This window comes from Salmo salar, chromosome 09 (assembly GCF_965601325.2).
Source record: "Salmo salar chromosome 09, fSalSal1, whole genome shotgun sequence".
Taxonomy (NCBI): domain Eukaryota; kingdom Metazoa; phylum Chordata; class Actinopteri; order Salmoniformes; family Salmonidae; genus Salmo; species Salmo salar.
Genome location: NC_138299.1, coordinates 43,420,908 through 43,442,893, shown reverse-complemented (window position 1 = coordinate 43,442,893; position 21,986 = coordinate 43,420,908). Strand labels below are relative to the sequence as shown.

General features: G+C 43.8%; 1 protein-coding gene across 2 annotated transcripts in view; it reads left to right on the top strand.

The window, feature by feature from the left end:
• The window catches only part of LOC106611370 (neurexin-3a), a 914,099-nt gene that overhangs the window by 800,529 nt on the left and 91,584 nt on the right, over positions 1-21,986 (top strand). For both annotated transcript variants that reach the window (XM_045723685.2, XM_082955793.1), the window contains 2 exons: positions 12,863-12,952; positions 15,020-15,327. In XM_045723685.2, the coding sequence (XP_045579641.2) occupies positions 12,863-12,952; positions 15,020-15,327 (398 nt within the window). The remainder of the gene's footprint in view (positions 1-12,862; positions 12,953-15,019; positions 15,328-21,986) is intronic.

Sequence of the window (21,986 nt, the reverse complement as noted above, 5' to 3'; positions counted from 1 at the left end):
TAAGAACACATCCAACTTGATGACGCTGGAGCAATTTTGACTTGAAGAATGGCAAAAATCCCAGTGGCTAGATGTGCCAAGCTTATAGAGACATACACCAAGAGACTTGCAGCTGTAATTGCTGCTTAAGGTGGCTCTACAAAGTATTGACTTTGGGGGGATGAATAGTTATGCACTCTCAAGTTTTCTGTTTTTTTGTCTTTCTTGTTTTTTTCACAATAAAAAATATTTTGCATCTTCAAAGTAGTAGGCATGTTGTGTAAATCAAATGATACAACCCCCCCCCCAAAAAAATATATTTTAATTCCAGGTTGTAGGAAAAATGCCAAGGGGGTGAATACTTTCACAAGGCACTGTAAAACAAAGAACAAACAGCAAAAATATATACATGGTCAATTGCAAATCAGAATGTACTGGATTCTACAATTACATTGAATGAACTACAGGACAATGTACAAACCCTCCAACCCAAATAGGCCTGTGGTGTTTATGGTATCCTAAATGAAATGATAAAATATACAGACCACAAATTCCAATTGGCTAAACTTAAACTCTTTAATATAATCCTCAGTTCAGGCATCTTCCCCAATATTTGGAACCAAGGACCTATCAACCCAATCCACAAAAGTGGCGACAAATTTGACCCCAATAACTAACGTGGGATCATTTACAATCGAATTGCTTCTTAGGGCAGAGCACTGGGGAACTTGAAATGACACTTAAAATGTTTGAGAGTATGTGCCTGAATCAAGGACTTCTATACTGTGACAATCAGCCAAAGTAGGCACATAAAATGAATGGCCAGACCTTTGTGTTGTTGATGGGCTCACTGATTTCTCAGTCACTCAGTGACAGCCATGACACTAGATGGGCTGACGCTAGATGGGCTGACATTAGATGGGCTGACACTGGATGGGCTGAAACTAGATGGGCTGACACTGCTACTGTAGATGGTATTAGGGTAGTGACTTTGTAAGTCACTCTCTGGATAAGAGTCTGCTAAATGATATTAATGTAAAGTGTTTGCTACCGTCGAGGACCTAGATTCTCTGGGTTCATTTGCAGTTTGAATAAGGTCTAGGACATAGGAGGAGGTGAGAGTTGGGTTAGAGACTGGTTGGTCTTATCAGATATTTAAGGGAACGGGACCCAGCAAATTGTTTCTAACATGGTAATACATTCTTTCAAATTACAGACAGAAAAGTGTTGAATCGGCTCCAGGTCATCTATAAGTCTATGCCAGGTAAAGCTCCGCCTTATCTCAGCTCACTGGTCACAATAACAACACCCACCCGTAGCACGCGCTCCAGCAGGTATATCTCACTGGTCATCCCCAAAGCCAACACAACCTTTGGTCGCCTTTCCTTCCAGTTCTCTGCTGCCAATGACTGAAACGAATTGCAAAAATCGCTGAAGCTGGAGACTTATATGTCCCTCACTAACTTTAAACATCAGCTATCTGGGCAGCTAACCGATCGCTGCAGCTGTACATAGCCCACCTGTAAATAACCCACCCACCTCATGTCGATATTGTTTTTATTTACTTTTCTTCTCTTTTGCACACCCGTATTTCTACTTGCACATCACCATCTGCTCATCTATCACTCCAGTGTTCATTTGCTAAAATGTAATTATTTCGCTACTATGGCCTATTTATTGCCTTACCTCCTCACGCCATTTGCACACAGTGTATATACACTTACTTTTTTTTATATTGTGTTATTGACTGTACGCTTGTTTATCCTCTATGGGCTAGGTGGGACGCTTGCGTCCCATCTACGTAACAGCCACTGCCAGCCTGTGGCGCGATTTTCAAAACCTTAAAAATCCTATTACTTCAATTTCTCAAACATATGACTATTTTACAGCCATTTAAAGACACGACTCTCGTTAATCTAACCACACTGTCCGATTTCAAAAAGGCTTTACAACGAAAGCAAAACATTAGATTATGTCAGCAGAGTACCAAGCCAGAAATAATCAGACACCCATTTTTCAAGCCAGCATATAATGTCACCAAAACCCAGAAGACAGCTAAATGCAGCACTCACCTTTGATGATCTTCATCAGATGACAACCCTAGGACATTATGTTATACAATACATGCATGTTTTGTTCAATCAAGTTCATATTTATATCAAAAACCAGCTTTTTACATTAGCATGTGACGTTCAGAACTAGCATACCCCCCGCAAACTTCCGGGGAATTCGCTAACATTTTACTAAATTACTCACGATAAACATTCACAAAAAGCATAACAATTATTTTAAGAATTATAGATACAGACCTCCTCTATGCACTCGATATGTCCGATTTTAAAATAGCTTTTTGGTGAAAGCACATTTTGCAATATTCTAATTACATAGCCCAGGCATCACGGGCTCGCTATTTAGACACCCGGCAAGTTTAGCACTCACCATAATCATATTTACTATTATAAAAGTTTCATTACCTTTTGTTGTCTTCGTCAGAATGCACACCCAGGACTGCTACTTCAATAACAAATGTTGGTTTGGTCCAAAATAATCCATCGTTATATCCGAATAGCGGCGTTTTGTTCGTGCGTTCCAGACACTATCCGAAATAGTAAAGAAGTGTCGCGCGCATGGCGCAATTCGTGACAATAAAATTCTAAATATTCCATTACCGTACTTCGAAGCATGTCAACCGCTGTTTAAAATCAATTTTTACGACATTTTTCTCGTAGAAAAGCGATAATATTCCGACAGGGAATCTTCTTTTCGGCAAACAGAGGAAAAAATCCCAAAGGCGGGGGCGGTCGGGGTCACGAGCATAAGCCCAGTGTCCCTTGATCGGCCACTTGAGAAAGGCGATAATGTGTTTCAGCCTGGGGCTGGAATGACGACATTCTGTTTTTTCCCGGGCTCTGAGCGCCTATGGACGACGTGGGAAGTGTCACGTTAGAGCAGAGATCCTTAGTAAATGATAGAGATGGAAAAGAAGTTCAAGAAATGGCCAGACAGGCCACTTCCTGTAAAGGAATCTCTCAGGTTTTGACCTGCCATTTGAGTTCTGTTATACTCACAGACACCATTCAAACAGTTTTAGAAAATTTAGGGTGTTTTCTATCCATATTTAATAAGTATATGCATATTCTAGTTACTGGGTAGGAGTGGTAACCAGATTAAATCGGGTATGTTTTTTTATCCAGCCGTGTCAATACTGCCCCCTAGCCCTAACAGGTTATTCCATGTGTAACTCTGTGTTGTTGTTTGTGTCGCACTGCTTTGCTTTATCTTGGCCAGGTCGCAGTTGTAAATGAGAACTCGTTCTCAACTAGCTTACCTGGTTAAATAAAGGTGAAATAAAAATGTAAATAAAAAATGATTATACTGTCCTAAAATGTTTCCCGTGAACTCTGAGTGACCAACCTAATCTGACATAGGGTACGGTATCCATTTTAGGACACCCTGTCTCAAGCATCAAACCTCATTGGTAAAGTTTAGTGCTTATTGTCACTGTTTGTCTCATACTTCCAAAGGATGCTTCGTCTTTGTTTTCCCTGGTGTTTTTAAGGTCGACATTTAATGCCTCTCTAACATAAACAGCCATTTACAGCCATCTACAGTAGCAGACTGTAAAGTTCAACTTTTTCATGTGCCGCTTTGGGGACTATAAAGCTTATTCAATCTAAAGACGGGTAAATGGACCAAGGTGTTCAGCGGTAACGGCGCCAAACATCTGTGCTTTATATTTTCTTAATGCTTGGAAGTATTAATCCTTAATGTATCCTTGGCAGCTCTATCACAAACTCTGTGATTGCCTAGCTATTACGGCTGACCTCTCAACCGTTTACCAGAGGAGGGAAGGGCACATACTACTGCTTATTTCACCAGAGGCTCTAGGCTTTAGAAAGTAGAGGGAATTAAGGGTCGAAGCTCCAATAGAAACGTGTAATATAAAACTAGAATACAAAACTTTTACACACCATTGTTTTCGTAAGCAAGCTGCTTCTAGTAGGTTGGTACAGGATGTGAGTGTACCCTCCATTAATACTAGTGGTTTACAAATGTCTAGAAGGATCGTCACTTATCATAACTTGGTGTTCTAAATGATGTCATAGTTATCGATATGGACGTCGACTCAATAGAATAGGATTATGTTAAACTTGATGTAAACTCCTGCATAGTGTACGTACAATTTGTCTATGGCTGGCTTTGAAAGACTCTGATCTCTCCACCATGTCAGTGGTCTCAGATGGAAGCTAAGGGATTAACTGACACCTGCTGACCCATGCATAAAAAGGGACACTATTGCTCATGACCTTCATTACTGTTTGGGCCAGGAGCCATTCTCAGATGATGAGCGCTTTTCCAGGAGTATTCAGGAACACTGCCAAGATTCTGATTGAGACCAAACTGAACGTAGTGTGTCTGTCCACTTAGCCTTACTCTCATAGGCCATCTGTTAGAGTCCATTTAAAAAAATACTTAAAAAAAAATACTAAGTCTCTCTCTCTCTCTCTCTCTCTCTCTCTCTCTCTCTCTCTCTCTCTCTGAATTAGCGCATATACCGTTGTGTGTTCGAGTAACAATGTGAAAAGGCTTTGTTTTTGCACATCTTCAGAAGAAGGGCAGTGGGCGTGAGAATGACTAACACATTGCTAGTGACACCTTACCTGTAAACACAGGTGCCATCTAATTTACATATCTCAGCGAGAGGAGGTTAGGGTGACTCACTGATACCCAATCAGCTAATGCCAGAAAAGGGAGTGTGTCATATCAAGAAATAGCATGATCATTACACAGGGGTACCTAAAATGTGCAGTTTTGTCACACAACACAATGCCACAAATGTCTCAAGTTTTGAGGGAATGTGCAATTAGCATACTGACTGCAGGAATGTCCACAAGAGCTGTTACCAGAGAGTTGAATGTTAATTTCTCTACCATAAACCGCCTCCAACGTTGTTTTAGAGAATTTGGCAGTATGTCCAACCGGCCTCACAACCGCAGACCACGTGTAACCATGCCAGCACAGGACCTCCATATCCGGCATCTTCACCTCTGGGAAAGTCTGAGACAAGCACCCGGACAGCTGATGAACCTGTGGGTTTGCACAAGCATCTGCATGCTCCTCGTCCAAACTTGGGTGTTGGACCGGAATGCAGATTGGCATCATAACCGACTTCAGTTTGCAGATTCTCAACTTTGATGGCCACTGGCACACTGGAGAAGTGTGCTCTTCACGGATGAATCCTGGTTTCAACTGTACCGGGCAGATGGCAAACAGCGTGTATGGCGTTGTGTGGGCGAGCGGTTTGCTTATGTCATCATAGTGAACAGACTGTCCCATGGCGTTGGGTTATGGTATGGGGCAGGCATAAACTACGGACAACGAACACACTTGCATTTTATCAATGGCAATTTGAATGCACAGAGATACTGTGACGAGACCCTGAGGCCCGTTGTTGTGCCATTCATCCGCCGCCGTCACCTCATGTTTCAGCATGATAATGCACGGCCCGATGTCGCTATCATCTGTACACAATTCCTGGAAGCTGAACATATCCCAGTTCTTCCATTGCCTGCATACTCACCAGACAAGTCACCCATTGAGCATGTTTGGGATGCTCTGGATCGACGTGTACGACAGCATGTTCCAGTTCCCACCAATATCCAGAAACTTTGTACAGCCATTGAAGAGGAGTGGGACAACATTTTCACAGGCCACAATTAACAGTCTGATCAGTTCTATGCTCATGTGCTGCATGAGCCAAAACAAACTGTCAGTATCTTGTGGTCACACCAGATACTGACTGGCTTTCTGATCCATGCCACTACCTTTTTTTCAAGGTAAGATGCATATCTGCATTCCCAATCATGTGAAATCCATAGATTAGAGCCTAATAAATGTATTTCAATTGAATGGTTTCCTTATGCGAACTGTAACTCAGTAAAATCTTTGAAATTGTTGCGTTTATATTTTTGATCAGGATGGAGGATCAGAGTAAAAGAGAGCTGGGAGAAAGTGTGAAGGAGAGAACAGAGTCAAAGAGGACACCTTCAGACAGGGACAATGTGGACACCTTCAGACAGGGACAATGAGGACACCTTCAGACAGGGACAATGAGGACACCTTCACACAGGGACAATGAGCACAGACAGGGACAATGAGGACACCTTCAGACAGGGACAATAAGCACAGACAGGGACAATGAGGACACCTTCAGACAGGGACAATAAGCATAGACAGGGACAATGAGGACATTTTCAGACAGGGACAATGAGGACATTTTCAGACAGGGACAATTAGGACACCTTCAGACGGGGACAATAAGCACAGACAGGGACAATGAGGACACCTTCAGACAGGGACAATAAGCACAGACAGGGACAATGAGGACACCTTCAGATGGGGACAATAAGCACAGACAGGGACAATGAGGACACCTTCAGACAGGGACAATAAGCACAGACAGGGACAATGAGGACATTTTCAGACAGGGACAATGAGGACATTTTCAGACAGGGACAATTAGGACATCTTCAGACAAGGACAAGGAGGACATCTGCAAACAGAGGCAAAGCTCTGGAAAACACACAGAGAAAAACCTGAGTGTGACCATAGACATGGCAACAAATTTAAAAAATGAAGTCAATTAGGCAGCCATAGATACAACTATGGTCAATTCCCACGACAACACTCACATACTTTAGAGGTGTTTATGAATACTGTCTGAATGCTGGAAATCCATGGAAAGTATAATCGCCGGTTTGGAGTTGACATTTTAGCTATCTTTGAGTAAGACTGTGTATTTTCCCAACAGTAAACTTCAGTAGAAACGTAATTGTGTATACTCGTATATATTCGGTGTAATATTATTTTACTAAGGACATACTGTACATGGCCTTTGTGAGGCCAGTGCCATGCAGACTAGGATGTGTAATGCATGATGGTGTCTCTATGTTGGCCTCAGCCTCCCCTTCAGGCCTCAGTAGCCAGCGGCAGCGGGGAAAATGGTTGACAATTACCTCTGCCATTGGGCTGTTCTGTCCTGTTACCCGGGTTACGGTGGCCAGGGTCCCCGTGTGTGGCAGTCAAATCACTGGATAATGTTGGTGGCGTCGGGGCACCTGCTGGGACGGCATGTGGTGAACAATTTCTCAAGAACATTCTGCTGTCTGCTCTTAATGGAAAAGACATGGACAGGCTCATCTCTGACCTTATGGATACTTGCACATTCCAATTTGAAAATGTTTTTCATGACTTTCTTCTCGCTTTTCTCATCTGCTCTTGTTATGACATGAAATTTGGACATGGAAAGGATTGTCATCATTGTGAACACAGATAATCTTTGGACAATCTAGAAAAATGCCGGATTTACCTCGTTGTTAGCTCATGTTAGCTCATTAATTATCCTGTTTGGTTGTTGTTCAGTAGTTTTTTGTTGGTATTGTATTAGTGTTGTGTCACATTACTGATTGAATTATGGTTCATTGTGGAGCTTAGAATGACCTCCTGTTCTGTGGTTGTGTTGTTGTGTCCATAGTGTTGTTGCGTTGTGTTGCTGTATCCATAGTGTTGTTGTGTTGTTATATCCGTAGTGTTATGTTTTTGTGTCGTTGTGTCTGTAGTGCCGTTGTGTTGTTGTGTCCGTAGTGTTGTTGTGTTGTTGTGTCCGTAGTGGTGTTGTGTTGTTGTGTCCATAGTGTTGTTGTGTTGTTGTGTCCGTAGTGTTGTTGTGTCCGTAGTGTTGTTGTGTTGTTGTGTCCGTAGTGCCGTTGTGTTGTTGTGTCCGTAGTGGTGTTGTGTTGTTGTGTCAGTTGTGTTGGTGTGTCTGTAGTGGTGTTGTGTATGTAGTGCTGCTGTGTTGTTGTGCCGTTGTGTCAGTTGCATTGTTGTGTTGTTGAAAATACAATATTTTGGATTATGGAAAATATATTTCACAATAGTTTAGATGATACAATGATTCTCTACAAAATGACTGTTTGTTTTATCACATAAACTGAAATAAGGTGAAAAATTAGAATTTTAGCAACCAGGAAATGGAGGAGCTATTCCCGCATATTGCTTATTTAAACAGAAGAAACAGTATACTCTAAAACACATCATTATACAAAAGTTATACAACATATGATCAGCTAAGCCCTCTACTTAGTGATTCTTGGACCTCTATCTACATTTTGAAAATCTACTTCTCTCTTTCCATTCCCTTTCATGCCTATAAATCCCATATTATTCCGAGTCTCTCCTATAATTCCCATATTATTCTGAGTCTCCCCTCTCATTCCCATATTATTCAGTCTGGACTCTAATTCCCATATTATTCAGTCTGGACTCTAATTCCCATATTATTCAGAGTCTCTCTTCTCATTGCCATATTATTCTGAGTTTGGATTCCAATTCCCACATTTTTCAGTCTGGAATCCAATTCACATATTATTCTGAGCCATTTAATAGAGTTATCCTTCGATTATTCTCATTCCTATTCTCCCAAAAGTGTCACGTGTGCTCCCTCTCCGGCCTCTAGGTCACCAGGTTATGACTCAACACCTGTCACTATCGTTACGCGCAACTGTAATCACGTCCTTGATTACCTGCCCTATATATATATATATGTCACTCCGTTTGGTTCCATTCACCAGGCGTCATTGTTTCTGTTTCATGTCTGTGCGTTGTTCGAGGTTCTTGTTTTGTATCATGTTCCGTTTATTTTATTAGAACACTCCCTGAACTTGCTTCCCGACTCTCAGCGAACATCATTACAAAAAGGCTCAGCTACATAATGTAGTACTTTAAACTTCATTTTCTCCCTTTCGGCTCAGTAGAACACTCATTTCTGGGTGTGTGCATGAGTGTGAATAGCTTCCCCCTCCTTATCACAAGAAGAGGTGGTTCTGAGAGTACCGTCATCCTACATATATTTAGTATATTTGAAGCAAACATTGGTACACTGATTGTCTCTGAACAAAGCAATATATACACTAATATTGGCCCCAAATTGCCATTTTAATGTAATTTTTAAGGGGGATTATGCTTTCTGAAAAGAACATCCTGCAGTATCCCCGGTTAGCCTTGAACTTCATGGCTTTTAAAAGAAGGGGCAGTTCTCCCCTGGTGTACAGAGCCAATCAGAGGGGGCTATGGTTCTCTCCTGGTGTACAGAGCCAATCAGAGGGGGCAGTTCTCCCCTGCTGTACAGAGCCAATCAGAGGGGGCAGTTGTTCTCCCCTGGTGTACAGAGCCAATGAGAGGGGGCAGTTCTCCCCTGGTGTACAGAGCCAATCAGAGGGGGCAGTTGTTCTCCCCTGGTGTACAGAGCCAATCAGAGGGGTCTGTGGTTCTCCCCTGGTGTACAGAGCCAATGAGAGGGGGCAGTTGTTCTCCCCTGGTGTGCAGAGCCAATGAGAGGGGGCTGTGGTTCTCCCTTGGTGTACAGAGCCAATGAGAGGGGGCAGTTGTTCTCCCCTGGTGTGCAGAGCCAATGAGAGGGGGCTGTTGTTCTCCCTTGGTGTACAGAGCCAATGAGAGGGGGCAGTTGTTCTCCCCTGGTGTGCAGAGCCAATGAGAGGGGGCTGTGGTTCTCCCCTGGTGAACAGAGCCAATGAGAGGGGGCTGTGGTTCTCCCCCGGTGAACAGAGCCAATGAGAGGGGGCTGTGGTTCTCCCCCGGTGAACAGAGCCAATGAGAGGGGGCTGTGGTTCTCCCCTGGTGAACAGAGCCAATGAGAGAGGGCAATTGTTCTCCCCTGGTGAACAGAGCCAACAGCTGTTTATTTTTTTGGGGGGACAAAGGATTTTGATCACTTAATTATGATAATGTACCATGTCAAGGCTATAAGAAGCCATTTGTGAGAATAGAGAGTACATAGAAGGAACGTCTGTTTCTACGTTTTAGGGTTCAGAGACAAGCAAATCTTTTGAGGACTAGATTACTGAATAAGACTGTCATGTAGCCAGTGTCAGCGTTGTTTCTGGCCAGGTCCTATAGTCAGGCAAATCTCCTGTCCCAATGACTAACTCTTATAGGAAACCTTTACAATGTTCCTTCCCTCCCTTTTAGGATTTTTCAGTATTCACTAGGAACCACTCGTTCTGTTCAGGTAGTACTAAAACAGTCAAACCACTCCAAACAGTGGTTGGTTGCCTCTGAACATTTTCTTATCTGTGAGGTATAGCTAGAGAGATAGGGATCTACTGCCAGAGTCCGGCTTGTTGTGGTGAAGAGAGAAAAGGAAAAGAGAAGAAATACTCTGCGGCAAATTGCCTTGAAATAGGCAATTCACCTCCTCCTAGCTTATCAGGAGCTGCATTCAGAAACCACACTGCACCTCCTCCTAGCTTATCAGGAGCTGCATTCAGAAGCCACACTGCACCTCCTCCTAGCTTATCAGGAGCTGCATTCAGAAGCCACACTGCACCTCCTCCTAGTTTATCAGGAGCTGCATTCAGAAGCCACACTGCACCTCCTCCTAGCTTATCAGGAGCTGCATTCAGAAGTCACACTGCACCTCCTCCAAGCTTATCAGGAGCTGCATTCAGAAGCCACACTGCACCTCCTCCTAGCTTATCAGGAGCTGCATTCAGAAGTCACACTGCACCTCCTCCAAGCTTATCAGGAGCTGCATTCAGAAGCCACACTGCACCTCCTCCTAGCTTATCAGGAGCTGCATTCAGAAGCCACACTGCGTGTTTGAAGACGATTGCTTTCATTTGCACAGGCCCATCCTGTTTCACGTGAATGAGGCTGTGCTTCGTCTGAGCCATCCTGTGATAGTCGCAACGTCGCAGGTTTATTTTCCCTTAAGCTTTCTGCAACTGGCTCAACACACAATGGAGACGAGGGAAGGGAACGATACAGCCTGCCTCTCAGACCTGTTTCTCCCCTTTGACTTGCAAACTGCATCAAGCCGGTGTCTCAGAACATGACAAGTAGGGAGAACTGACCTCCTATCAGGAGTGATCAGATTGATTGTCAGGTCTGGCGGCTTACGGCTCTGTCTGGCAGACGATAAGGAGGAGTCTCCGGTGGACCTCTGCGCCCGGGAAAATCTGCCCTGTTCTCGGGTTCCGAGTTGTCTTCCGTGTCCATGGGCAGGATGACAGCAATGCGGTGGTCCATGTTGAGACCTTTGATGCTGCCTGCCGCACTGCAGAACGGTTCACAACATGGACGCTTCGCTGTCACAGACAGAAAACCTGACAATACATAGAGAGAGTGAGAGAAAGGGAGAGAGAGAGTGAGAGAAAGGGAGAGAGAGAGTGAGAGAAAGGGAGAGAGAGAGTGAGAGAAAGGGAGAGAGAGTGAGAGAAAGGGAGAGAGAGAGTGAGAGAAAGGGAGAGAGAGAGTGAGAGAAAGGGAGAGAGACAGTGAAAGACCGGGGGAGCGGCTGTGTTTGGATAAGAAATACCTTGGGCCACCTTTATCTGCACAGAATAAAAGGTCGTCTCTAGGTGATGGGGTCATCTCTAGGTGATGGGTTCGTCTCTAGGTGATGGGGTCGTCTCTAGGTGATGGGTTCGTCTCTAGATGATAGGGTCATCTCTAGGTGATGGGGTCGTCTCTAGGTGATGGGGTCGTCTCTATGTGATGGGGTCATCTCTAGGTGATTGGGCCGTCTCTAGGTGTGGGATAAATACTGGTGTACCCTACAAGCCAAACACAATTACTGCTATCGAAAACCGAATCTCACACCCCTATAAATCTCTACTGGGGGGCTGCGGGAAACGGAGGGATGGATGAAGGGATGGAGGGAGGGAAGGAGGGATGGATGGAAGGAGGGAGGGAGGGAGGGAGAGAGATAAGCCTTCCAGTATGAGCCGGGCATCTAATCCTGCGATTAAATAAGAGAGGTGCGGATTGCCAGATAAAGGACCCGGGCTGCCATTGTCTCCTGGAGATACTGAGGGTAAATCTTCCAGAATGAGGCTCCCATTTCAGCGGGCGAGGTAAAGAGCATGACAAACACAAACACACACCCACTCAACACATACCCCCACACACACACTCACACAACACACACCCCTACACAACACCCACCCACCCACACAACACACACCCAACACACACCCCCACACACACACGACCCACACCCACACAACACACAACCACACGACACACACCCCCACACCCACACAACACACACCCACCCACACAACACACACCCACCCACACAACACACACCCAACACACACGACCCACACTCACATGACCCACACCCACATGACCCACACCCACACGACACACACCCCCACACCCACACAACACACACCCACACAACACACACCCATACACCCACGCGACACACACCCCCACATCCCAACACCCCCACAACACACACCCATACACACACCCAAACACAGCTACCTACTGTCTCTATCCTTGCAGAAGTGGTGGTCTCAATTAGGGGATGGAAAAGATGGGAAGATACAGGGCAGGACTTAAGATACAACCTGTTCCAAAGTGCACCTTAATGCCTATGGACTGGATGCTAATAATATGGAATGGTTGCATGGTGAATGTGCAGTGGAACTGTTCTGTGAGTTTCAAGATACTAGAATACCCAGCATCCCAAAAGTCGTTTTTTTATGGTGCCTCGGTTCTAAATGTGTTTTGTCGATGTTTAAATTAATTGAATGCACAAATATAGAGGTGCTTCTGTCCCCTACGAACAAGGTGTCATGAAGTCCAGCAGAGCAGCAAATGACTTTAATGTTTGTTATCTTTTTACTGATAACCCTTCAGCTATCTCATAAACAACACAGCAATTCTAACCCGCAATTAATTTTTTTTAATACTTGCATGAAAAGAAAAGTTTGAAGTGAACATGTGTTAAAACGTGTTAAAATGCCAAAGACAAACTGTTTATTAATGTTTAAAATGTTTTTGTTTTTTACAGCGACGACCGATAATGAACGTCTTGAAATTGCCACTAAGAAATTCCCGTTGAAATACGCCCGGCCAGTAGTGGATTGGCTACAGGAGAAAGGTAAACTTAACAGAACTTTAAAATTATCTTCTATTGAACTCAACATTGAACTTTTTCTTTTTGTATTTTCCTGCTGAAATGTAGCTCCTTTTCCCACTTCAAAAAAAGGATTTTAACATGACCTAACATCTTTTGTCAAACTCGAACATACAATTAAAAATGTAAATCCCATGATAATTCATAATTCATAAACACTCTACTCAGTTAAATGGACTGCTAATGAATATTACACAATAATATAGTATTTCATATACTCTGAATCCTTCGAAAATAAGATAATAATTGAGTATCTCCTAAAGTCCCTTTAACATCCATTTAAACCTGAATTCCATTTCAAACACAAGTAAAGGCACTGTCGCCAAAAGAGGATTCTTAACGTTTCTAAGTAAAGGAGAGAGAGAGAGACATTTGACCTTTTCCTCTCCTTTCCTTTCCATCCCTCTCTAATGGATGAATCAACATGTAGTCATACATCTAAAATATTAAGTCAGATAATAATAGTTTGAAGTACAATCATTTATTCATTTATTAATTCATTATCCAGAGTGCTATGTTGATACAACTGGAGAATTACTGCATAAAACTGGGATGATTTCCTAGCGGGTTAACAATTTACTCAATACTTTCTAAGTCGAGTATTACCATTTGTCGTTTTAAACTTTAAGATTATGAAGATGTGTTAAATCGGTGTTACTACTTAGATTTGGCATGTATATATCATTTTAGAAATGATTTGACTCATTTGAAACTTCACAGCCCCTTGTGATGTACTTATTTTCTCCATCAGGTTTCTGCCCCTGATTCCTGCCCCTGATTAGCCCTTTTAGACATCTTGTTACTGCCCCTGATTAGCCCTTTTAAACATCAGGTTCCTGCCCCTGATTAGCCCTTTTAAACATCAGCTTCCTGCCCCTGATTAGCCCTTTTAAACATCTTGTTATTGCCCCTGATTAGCCCTTTTAAACATCAGGTTCCTGCCCCTTATTAGCCCTTTTAAACATCTTGTTACTGCCCCTGATTAGCCATTTTAAACATCTTGTTACTGCCCCTGATTAGCCCTTTTAAACATCTTATTGCCCCTGATTAGCCCTTTTAAACATCAGGTTCCTGCCCTTGATTAGCCCATTTTAACATCTGCTCCTTCCCCTTCTTTCTATCTTCATCATTATTCATTTTAAACATCAGCTCCTACCCCTGTTTTTTAGCTTCAGCATTAGCCATAGCATTTTAAACATCAGCTCTTACCCCTGTTTTCTAGCTTCAGCATTAGCCATAGCATTTTTAACATCAGCTCTTACCCCTGTTTCTAGCTTCAGCATTAGCCATAGCATTTTAAACATCAGCTCTTACCCCTGTTTCTAGCTTCAGCATTAGCCATAGCATTTTAAACATAACCCATTCTTTGTCTTCATAGTTTTGGCAACAGCTCTAGCCTTTTTAGATACTGCTGATCAGACGCCGTCCCAAAGGGCCAGTTTGAGGAGATGGACATTAAGCTTTGACCTTTTCCTCTCCTTTTCTTTCCATCCCTCTCTCTCCTCCTTTCTCAGCCTTAGCTCACATCACTGTCTCATAATTACAGATAACAACATTATGCCCTTTCTACAGTGATAGCCAGAAGCATTGACCCTGTATATTTTGGGTTAGCTTTCTGGATCCCAGGCTACTTATAGCCTCCTCAGTTGACCTTTGTTCATAGTTTCACCATAAATGTTTTTTTACGACCCACCTCCTCGTGACCTTTTGATTGTTAAGGACTTTTAAGTACACATGGAAACGTATACTTACCGTACACACATGAACACACACACACACACACACACACACACACACACACACACACACACACACACACACACACACACACACACACACACACACACACACACACACACACACACACACACACATACACACACACACACACACACCGTAAAGTCACAAAGGTTCTATTTATTCTCTGACCTGACGACATCTCAACAACTCAACAACAGGAACCTTATTTTGCTGCTCTGTTCGTTGTTATTCCTTGATGTGAATGACTATTTGTCTGGTTCCCTCCACTAGGCCGGCAGCTTACCATATTCAACACCCAGGCCTTGGTGACCATCGGTGGCAGCGACCGCAGTCGGCCCTTCCAGGGACAGCTGTCCGGCCTCTACTACAATGGCCTGAAGGTCCTCAACATGGCCGCCGAGGGCAACTCCAACATCAAAATCAACGGCAGCATCCGGTTGGTGGGTGACACGCCCTCCGTGGCCGGGTCGGCCCGCACCACCGCCCAGCCGCCCGAGTTATCAACCACCTTTATTGAGACCACCACCACCATGTCCACAACCACCACCCGCAAGCACCGCTCCTCTCCCACCATACAGGTAGGGCTCAGGAATGGGGAGGAGAGCAGAGGGGATAGGGACGGGGCGGAGGGGGGTACGGGGATGGGAGGAGAGGGGAGGGCAGCGGATGGGGTGGAGAGCGGAGGGGATAGGTACGGGGTGGAGGGGGGTACGGGGATGGGAGGAGAGGGGATGGCAGCAGAGGGAACGGAGTGGAGAGGAGAGTTGACGGGAGGAGAGGGGTGGGGAGGGAGAGAAGAGGAGAGGGGACGGGGCGGGGTGGGGAGGAGAGGAGAGGGGAAGGCAGCGGAGGGAACGGGGAGAAGAGGAGAGGGGAGGACTGTGTTCCCTATACAATACATGTCCCCTGAACAGCTGTGTGTAGTGGACCGTGACAGCCCCATCTACTCCCTTCTCTCTGGGACAGAGGCACGCTCAGAGGCCCTGTGGTCTAGATGGAGGAATTAGCCCTTCATCATCTCTGCTTGCTTAATAACCACCTAGCCCAGATACTAGTTTTTTTTAAGCTTTTATTTCTTCCACTAAATGAGGCCAGGAAAAGAGAAAACTATAGAAACCCTGCCTGTCTGTCATACCTGTCAAATCCATCTGGCCCATCTGGCACTCCAGGAGCAAAAGTTTCTATGTTTTAATTTGATTTGAACCCAGGTATCTATGTCTGTTCATAGTTACTGTCACGCTAACACAGGTCTCTATGTCTGTTCATAGTTACTGTCAAGCTAACACAGGTCTCTATGTCTGTTCATAGTTACTGTCACGCTAACACAGGTCTCTATGTCTGTTCATAGTTACTGTCAAGCTAACACAGGTCTCTATGTCTGTTCATAGTTACTGTCAAGCTAACACAGGTCTCTATGTCTGTTCATAGTTACTGTCACACTAACCCAGGTCTGTTGTCTATGTCTGTTCATAGTTACTGTCACGCTAACCCAGGTCTGTTGTCTGTCTGTTCATAGTTACTGCCACGCTAACCCAGAGCTGTTGTCTATGTCTGTTCATAGTTACTGCCACGCTAACCCAGGTCTGTTGTCTATGTCTGTTCATAGTTACTGCCACACTAACCCAGGTCTGTTGTCTATGTCTGTTCATAGTTACTGCCACACTAACCCAGGTCTGTTGTCTATGTCTGTTCATAGTTACTGCCATGCTAACCCAGGTGTGTTCAGTTGTGCTAGGGTTTTTTTATGTTATGCATACTAATGGTGTGTAGAAGCTCTGCAGGTTTTCAAGCACAGCCAGCCACTGTGTCAGTTGTCTGTTGGGATGGTTTGTTTGGTCTGTGGTTATTGGTGCTTTGATTCAGGTAAATACGTTGTGCAGCTTCTTTGAATAGGTGTATCTACTGCACATCTATCAAGTACTATATTAATATGACATATTTAAATATTACATTGAATTATATTATCTCTCATTGATATTATATAATCATTTAAAATGGGAGGATAAATTGGACGTCGCAGAATTGGATTTGTGTCTGCGTATAGTTGTCCTCTTCCCACTCTAAAAACATCTTCATTCCAACTCTCTCTGGCTGTCTTTTATTTATTTAACTAGGCAAGTCAGTTTAGAACAAATTCTTATTTTCAATGACGGCCTAGGAACAGTGGGTTAACTGCTTTGTTCAGGGGCAGAACAAAAGATTTGTACCTTGTCAGCACACTCGGGGATTTGAACTTGCAACCTTTCAGTTACTAGTCCAACACTCTAACCACGAGGCTACCCTGCCGCTTGTCTGAAAACAACAGAGTTTACAAACCCATTTCAGCTTGGAACCAATAAAAAGTCTGTCTGAGTAAAAACCATATAATCACATTTCGTTAACCATTTCATAGGTTCCCTGGAGAACATATGGACGTGGCTAGCAGTGCAGATATTAAGACATACGTCTACAGAGCCTCTGACATACGGTATGGAGTGGCTAATGTTAAAGGACGCTAAAAACAACAAAAAAGTAAAAACAAAAAAAACTGTTGATGTTACCGTAGTAACTCAGCCAGGTGTCACAAACCCTGTTTTCTCTGGTTGGACTACGTGGAAATGATATGCAGATCAAGAGGCCATCAGCGGAGATAAAAAGAAAACAGACAAACGAAAGATGAGAGGTAGAGAGAGAGAGACTAGAAATGGGAAATTTGAGTGACTTGTGGTGCTCAATTGCAGGTACTCTATCAAATAAAAAATATCAAATGAGGCCAGAGGAGGGAAATTGTTATTATTATTTTTTTTTTCAATTTAATCGAGGATGAATTTCCTGTGGAGGTCAATCTGGAGCAAGTGATGAATAGCTTCGGTGAGGGGAAGTGACACGTACAGGAGAGCTGTGTTAATCACATCCACTTCCTCTTTCCACTCTGGCTGATCAGGCATCAAACCAATCAAACCCAGAAAAGAGAGAGAGAGAGAGAGAGATGGGGAATATTTCTCTCCGTAATAAAGCACTTTGTGGGGAAAACTCATTCTGATTGGCTGGGCCTGGCTCTAAGTGGGTGAGCCCATGCCCTCGAATGTCCAACCCACACTTTCCATGCCAATAAAGACATTTGAGAGAGAGAGAGAGAGAGAGAGAGAGAGCGAGAGAGGGACAGAGAGAGAGGGAGAGAGAGAGACAGAGAGAGGGAGGGGGAGAGAGAGCGAGAGAGAGAGACAGCGAGAGAGGAGAGAGAGAGGAGAGAGAGACAGAGAGGGAGAGAGAGAGACAGAGAGAGAGAGAGGGAGAGAGGGATGGGGAGAGAGAGGGAGAGACAGAGAGAGAGGGAGAGAGAGAGAGAGAGAGACAGAGAGAGAGAGGGAGAGGGAGAGGGAGACAGGGAGAAGCAGAGAGGGAGACAGGGAGAGTAAGAGGGAGAGAGAGAGCGAGAGACAGAGATCGAGGGAGAGAGAGAGACAGAGAGAGGCAGAGAGAGAGGCAGAGAGAGAGGCAGAGAGAGAGACAGAGAGGGAGAGGGAGAGGCAGAGAGAGAGTGGGAGAGGCAGAGAGAGAGTGGGAGAGGCAGAGAGAGAGAGGGAGAGGGAGAGAGAGACTAAGTCCTCTACTGTCCTAATCTGGCCGAACAAAATGTAATGATATTGTCTATTGGGAAAACATTACACAATCTCAAAGTAAAATGAAATGCTATTTTGGCCCTAAAAAGACAGTACATGGTGGCAGACTATCTGACCACTGTGACTGTAGAGAGACGCCCTCGAAGCTGACTGGTGCTCAATGGGTTGAGTGGCCTTCAATCAATGTATTCATACACTCCCCATCTCACTACTAAGTCTCTAGAAGGCGTGTTGAAGTGTAGCAGGACTGTACAACTGTAGGGCTATACCTCTGTGTGGGCTAAGTTAATGGTGTGTGTGTGTGTGTGTGTGTGTGTGTGTGTGTGTGGTGTGTGTGTGTGTGTGTGTGTGTGTGTGTGTGTGTGTGTGTGTGTGTGTGTGTGTGTGTGTGTGTGTGTGGTGGAACTGTCAGGGGATACTCATTAAAGACTTAACAGTAGCTAGGTCAACAAGCTGCTGCTCTTGTTTGCGTTCTGTAAAACACAAACATAGGCACACACACACACACACACACACACACTCATGTACACACACGCGCACCCAGGCACGCTCGCACACACACACACACACACACACACACACACACACACACACACACACACACACACACACACTCACTCACTCACTCACCCACAGTGGCCCTTATAGTCATGTTTGCTTTCACGCTTCTTAATTGAGCCAACAGGAAGGGTAAACATGCTGTCTGTTACGAGGTCATCTAAGTGTGCTCCTCTGTGTCTGATGGAGGACAGTCTATTCATATATCATTACTGCTCTTCTCTGTGTCTGAAGGAGGACAGTCTATTCATATATCAGTACTGCTCTTCTCTTCTCTGTGTCTGAAGGAGGACAGTCTATTCATATATCAGTACTGCTCTTCTCTTCTCTGTGTCTGAAGGAGTACAGTCTATTCATATACCAGTACTACTCTTCTCTTCTCTGTGTCTGAAGGAGGACAGTCTATTCATATACCAGTACTACTCTTCTCTTCTCTGTGTCTGAAGGAGGACAGTCTATTCATATATCAGTACTGCTCTTCTCTTCTCTGTGTCTGAAGGAGGACAGTCTATTCATATATCATTACTGCTCTTCTCTGTGTCTGAAGGAGGACAGTCTATTCATATACCAGTACTGCGCTTCTCTTCTCTGTGTCTGAAGGAGGACAGTCTATTCATATATCATTACTGCTCTTCTCTGTGTCTGAAGGAGGACAGTCTATTCATATACCAGTACTGCTCTTCTCTTCTCTGTGTCTGAAGGAGGACAGTCTATTCATATATCAGTACTGCTCTTCTCTTCTCTGTGTCTGAAGGAGGACAGTCTATTCATATACCAGTACTGCTCTTCTCTTCTCTGTGTCTGAAGGAGGACAGTCTATTCATATATCAGTACTGCTCTTCTCTTCTCTGTGTCTGAAGGAGGACAGTCTATTCATATATCAGTACTGCTCTTCTCTTCTCTGTTGTCTAACGCGTCATTTAAAATGAGGGAGTAGAAAAGGAAAGATAGAAAAGGAAGAAGGGAGGAGGGAAAAGAAAGAAGGGAGAATGGAGGATGGAATGAGTGCTTTACTTTGGGGATTTGGGGGATGCCTGTACCTCTGTACCTTGATTAAGATGAAACAAACCCCCAAGCTGCTACAGTAGAACATCTACCACATGCTCAGAAGGCCCAGTGCACAACCAATCAACAATCAGTATGAATTACTGTAACTAGGAAAGTACTAGAACACGTTGGATAACTTAGAATGTCCATGGGCCCATGTAGATCAGCTCTGTAGACCTTAGATAACATGATGATTACATAACACTGTGGATCTTGAGAAGAATGAACATGTTCAAGCCTCCAAGGTTCCCCGCTAACATGCTTTTATACATTCTGACTCAGGGCCAATATGCATGTGTGTGTGTGTGTTTATGTTTGTGTGTGTGTGAGAGAGAGAGTGAGAGAGAGCAAGACAGAGAGCGCGAGTGAGAGGGAGAGAGAGAGAGCGAGTGAGAGAGAGAGAGAGAGAGAACGAGAGAGAGCGAGAGAGAGAGAATGAGAGAGAACGAGAGAGAGCGAGAGAGAGAGAGAGAGAGCGAGAGAGAACGAGAGAGAACGAGAGAGAGAGCGAGAGAGAGAACGAGAGAGACAGCGAGAGAGTAGAGCGAGAGCGAGAGAGAGAGAGCGAGAGAGAGAGAGAGAGAGAGAGAGAGAGCGAGAGAGCGAGAGAGAGAGAGCGAGAGAGAGAGAGAGCGAGAGAGAGAGAGAGCGAGAGAGAGAGAGCGAGAGAGCGAGAGAGAGAGCGAGAGATAGAGAGAGAGAGACAGAGAGACCAGCACTGTTTCAGAACAAACAATTAAAATAATCAATATCAAGAACCAATCAAAGGACTCATATTTACAACATTGGAAAAACAAAATATCTCAAAGCCAAATAAATTGCTATCTGGCCCTAAACAGAGAATATGAATTGGCTGATTATCTCTACTCTGTCAGAGATATGAAGCAGAGACAGATTCTTACCAAGTACAGACTGAGTGACCAATTGGCAATAGAAACCGGCAGACATAAAAAGACATGGCTACCCAAAGAGGAGTGTGTATGTGGTCACTGAACAACAAGGGAGGTAGAGACAGAGATGTACTTTCTCCTTTACAGTGATAAATATTCCTCACCAGTAGATTCATTATTCACAGAAATTACTACATTTATTCCACATGTTAACGTTTTAAACCCAGAGGAAAAACTAAAAATACTAATGGGCGAAGGAGCAACGAATGCTCTTGCAGTCAAATATGTATTCGCCTGCCATGGCCTGAGGGACACTGAATAATAACGTCTGCATAGTAAACAGTAACTTACTTATTATTACTATTAATTTTACATTATTATTCCAAATAGTAATGGTACAGGTAGTAGGGTTGATTGTAATGGTAGTAGTTTAGTAATGGTAGTGATGGTGGTAGTAATGATGATGGTAGTAATGGTAGTGGAAGTAATGATGATGGTAGTGGTAGTAATGATGATGGTAGTGGTAGTAATGATGATGGTAGTGGTAATGGTAGTAGTAATGATGATGGTAGTAGTAATGGTAGTAGTAATGATGATGGTAGAGGTAGTAATGATGATGGTAGTGGTAGTAATGATGATGGTAGTGGTAGTGGTAGTAATGATGATGGTAGTGGTAGTAATGATGATGGTAGTGGTAGAAATGATGATGGTAGTGGTAGTAATGATGATGGTAGTGGTAGTACTGATGATGGTAGTGGTAGTACTGATGTAATGGTGAGGATGACAGTTAGTTATATGTTAGTTATTGTTTTAGTAGGGAGAGATATTAGAGGTAGATGTTCTAATAGTGGTAATAGTAGTAGTAATGATGATGGTAGTGGAAGTAATGATGATGGTAGTGGTAGTAATGATGATGGTAGTGGTAGTAATGATGATGGTAGTGGTAGTAATGATGATGGTAGTGGTAGTACTGATGTAATGGTGAGGATGACAGTTAGTTAGTTATAAGTTAGTTATTGTTTTACTAGGGAGAGATATTAGAGGTAGATGTTCTAATAGTGGTAATAGTAGTAGTAATGATGATGGTAGTGGTAGTAATGATGATGGTAGTGGTAGTAATGATGATGATGATAGTGGTAG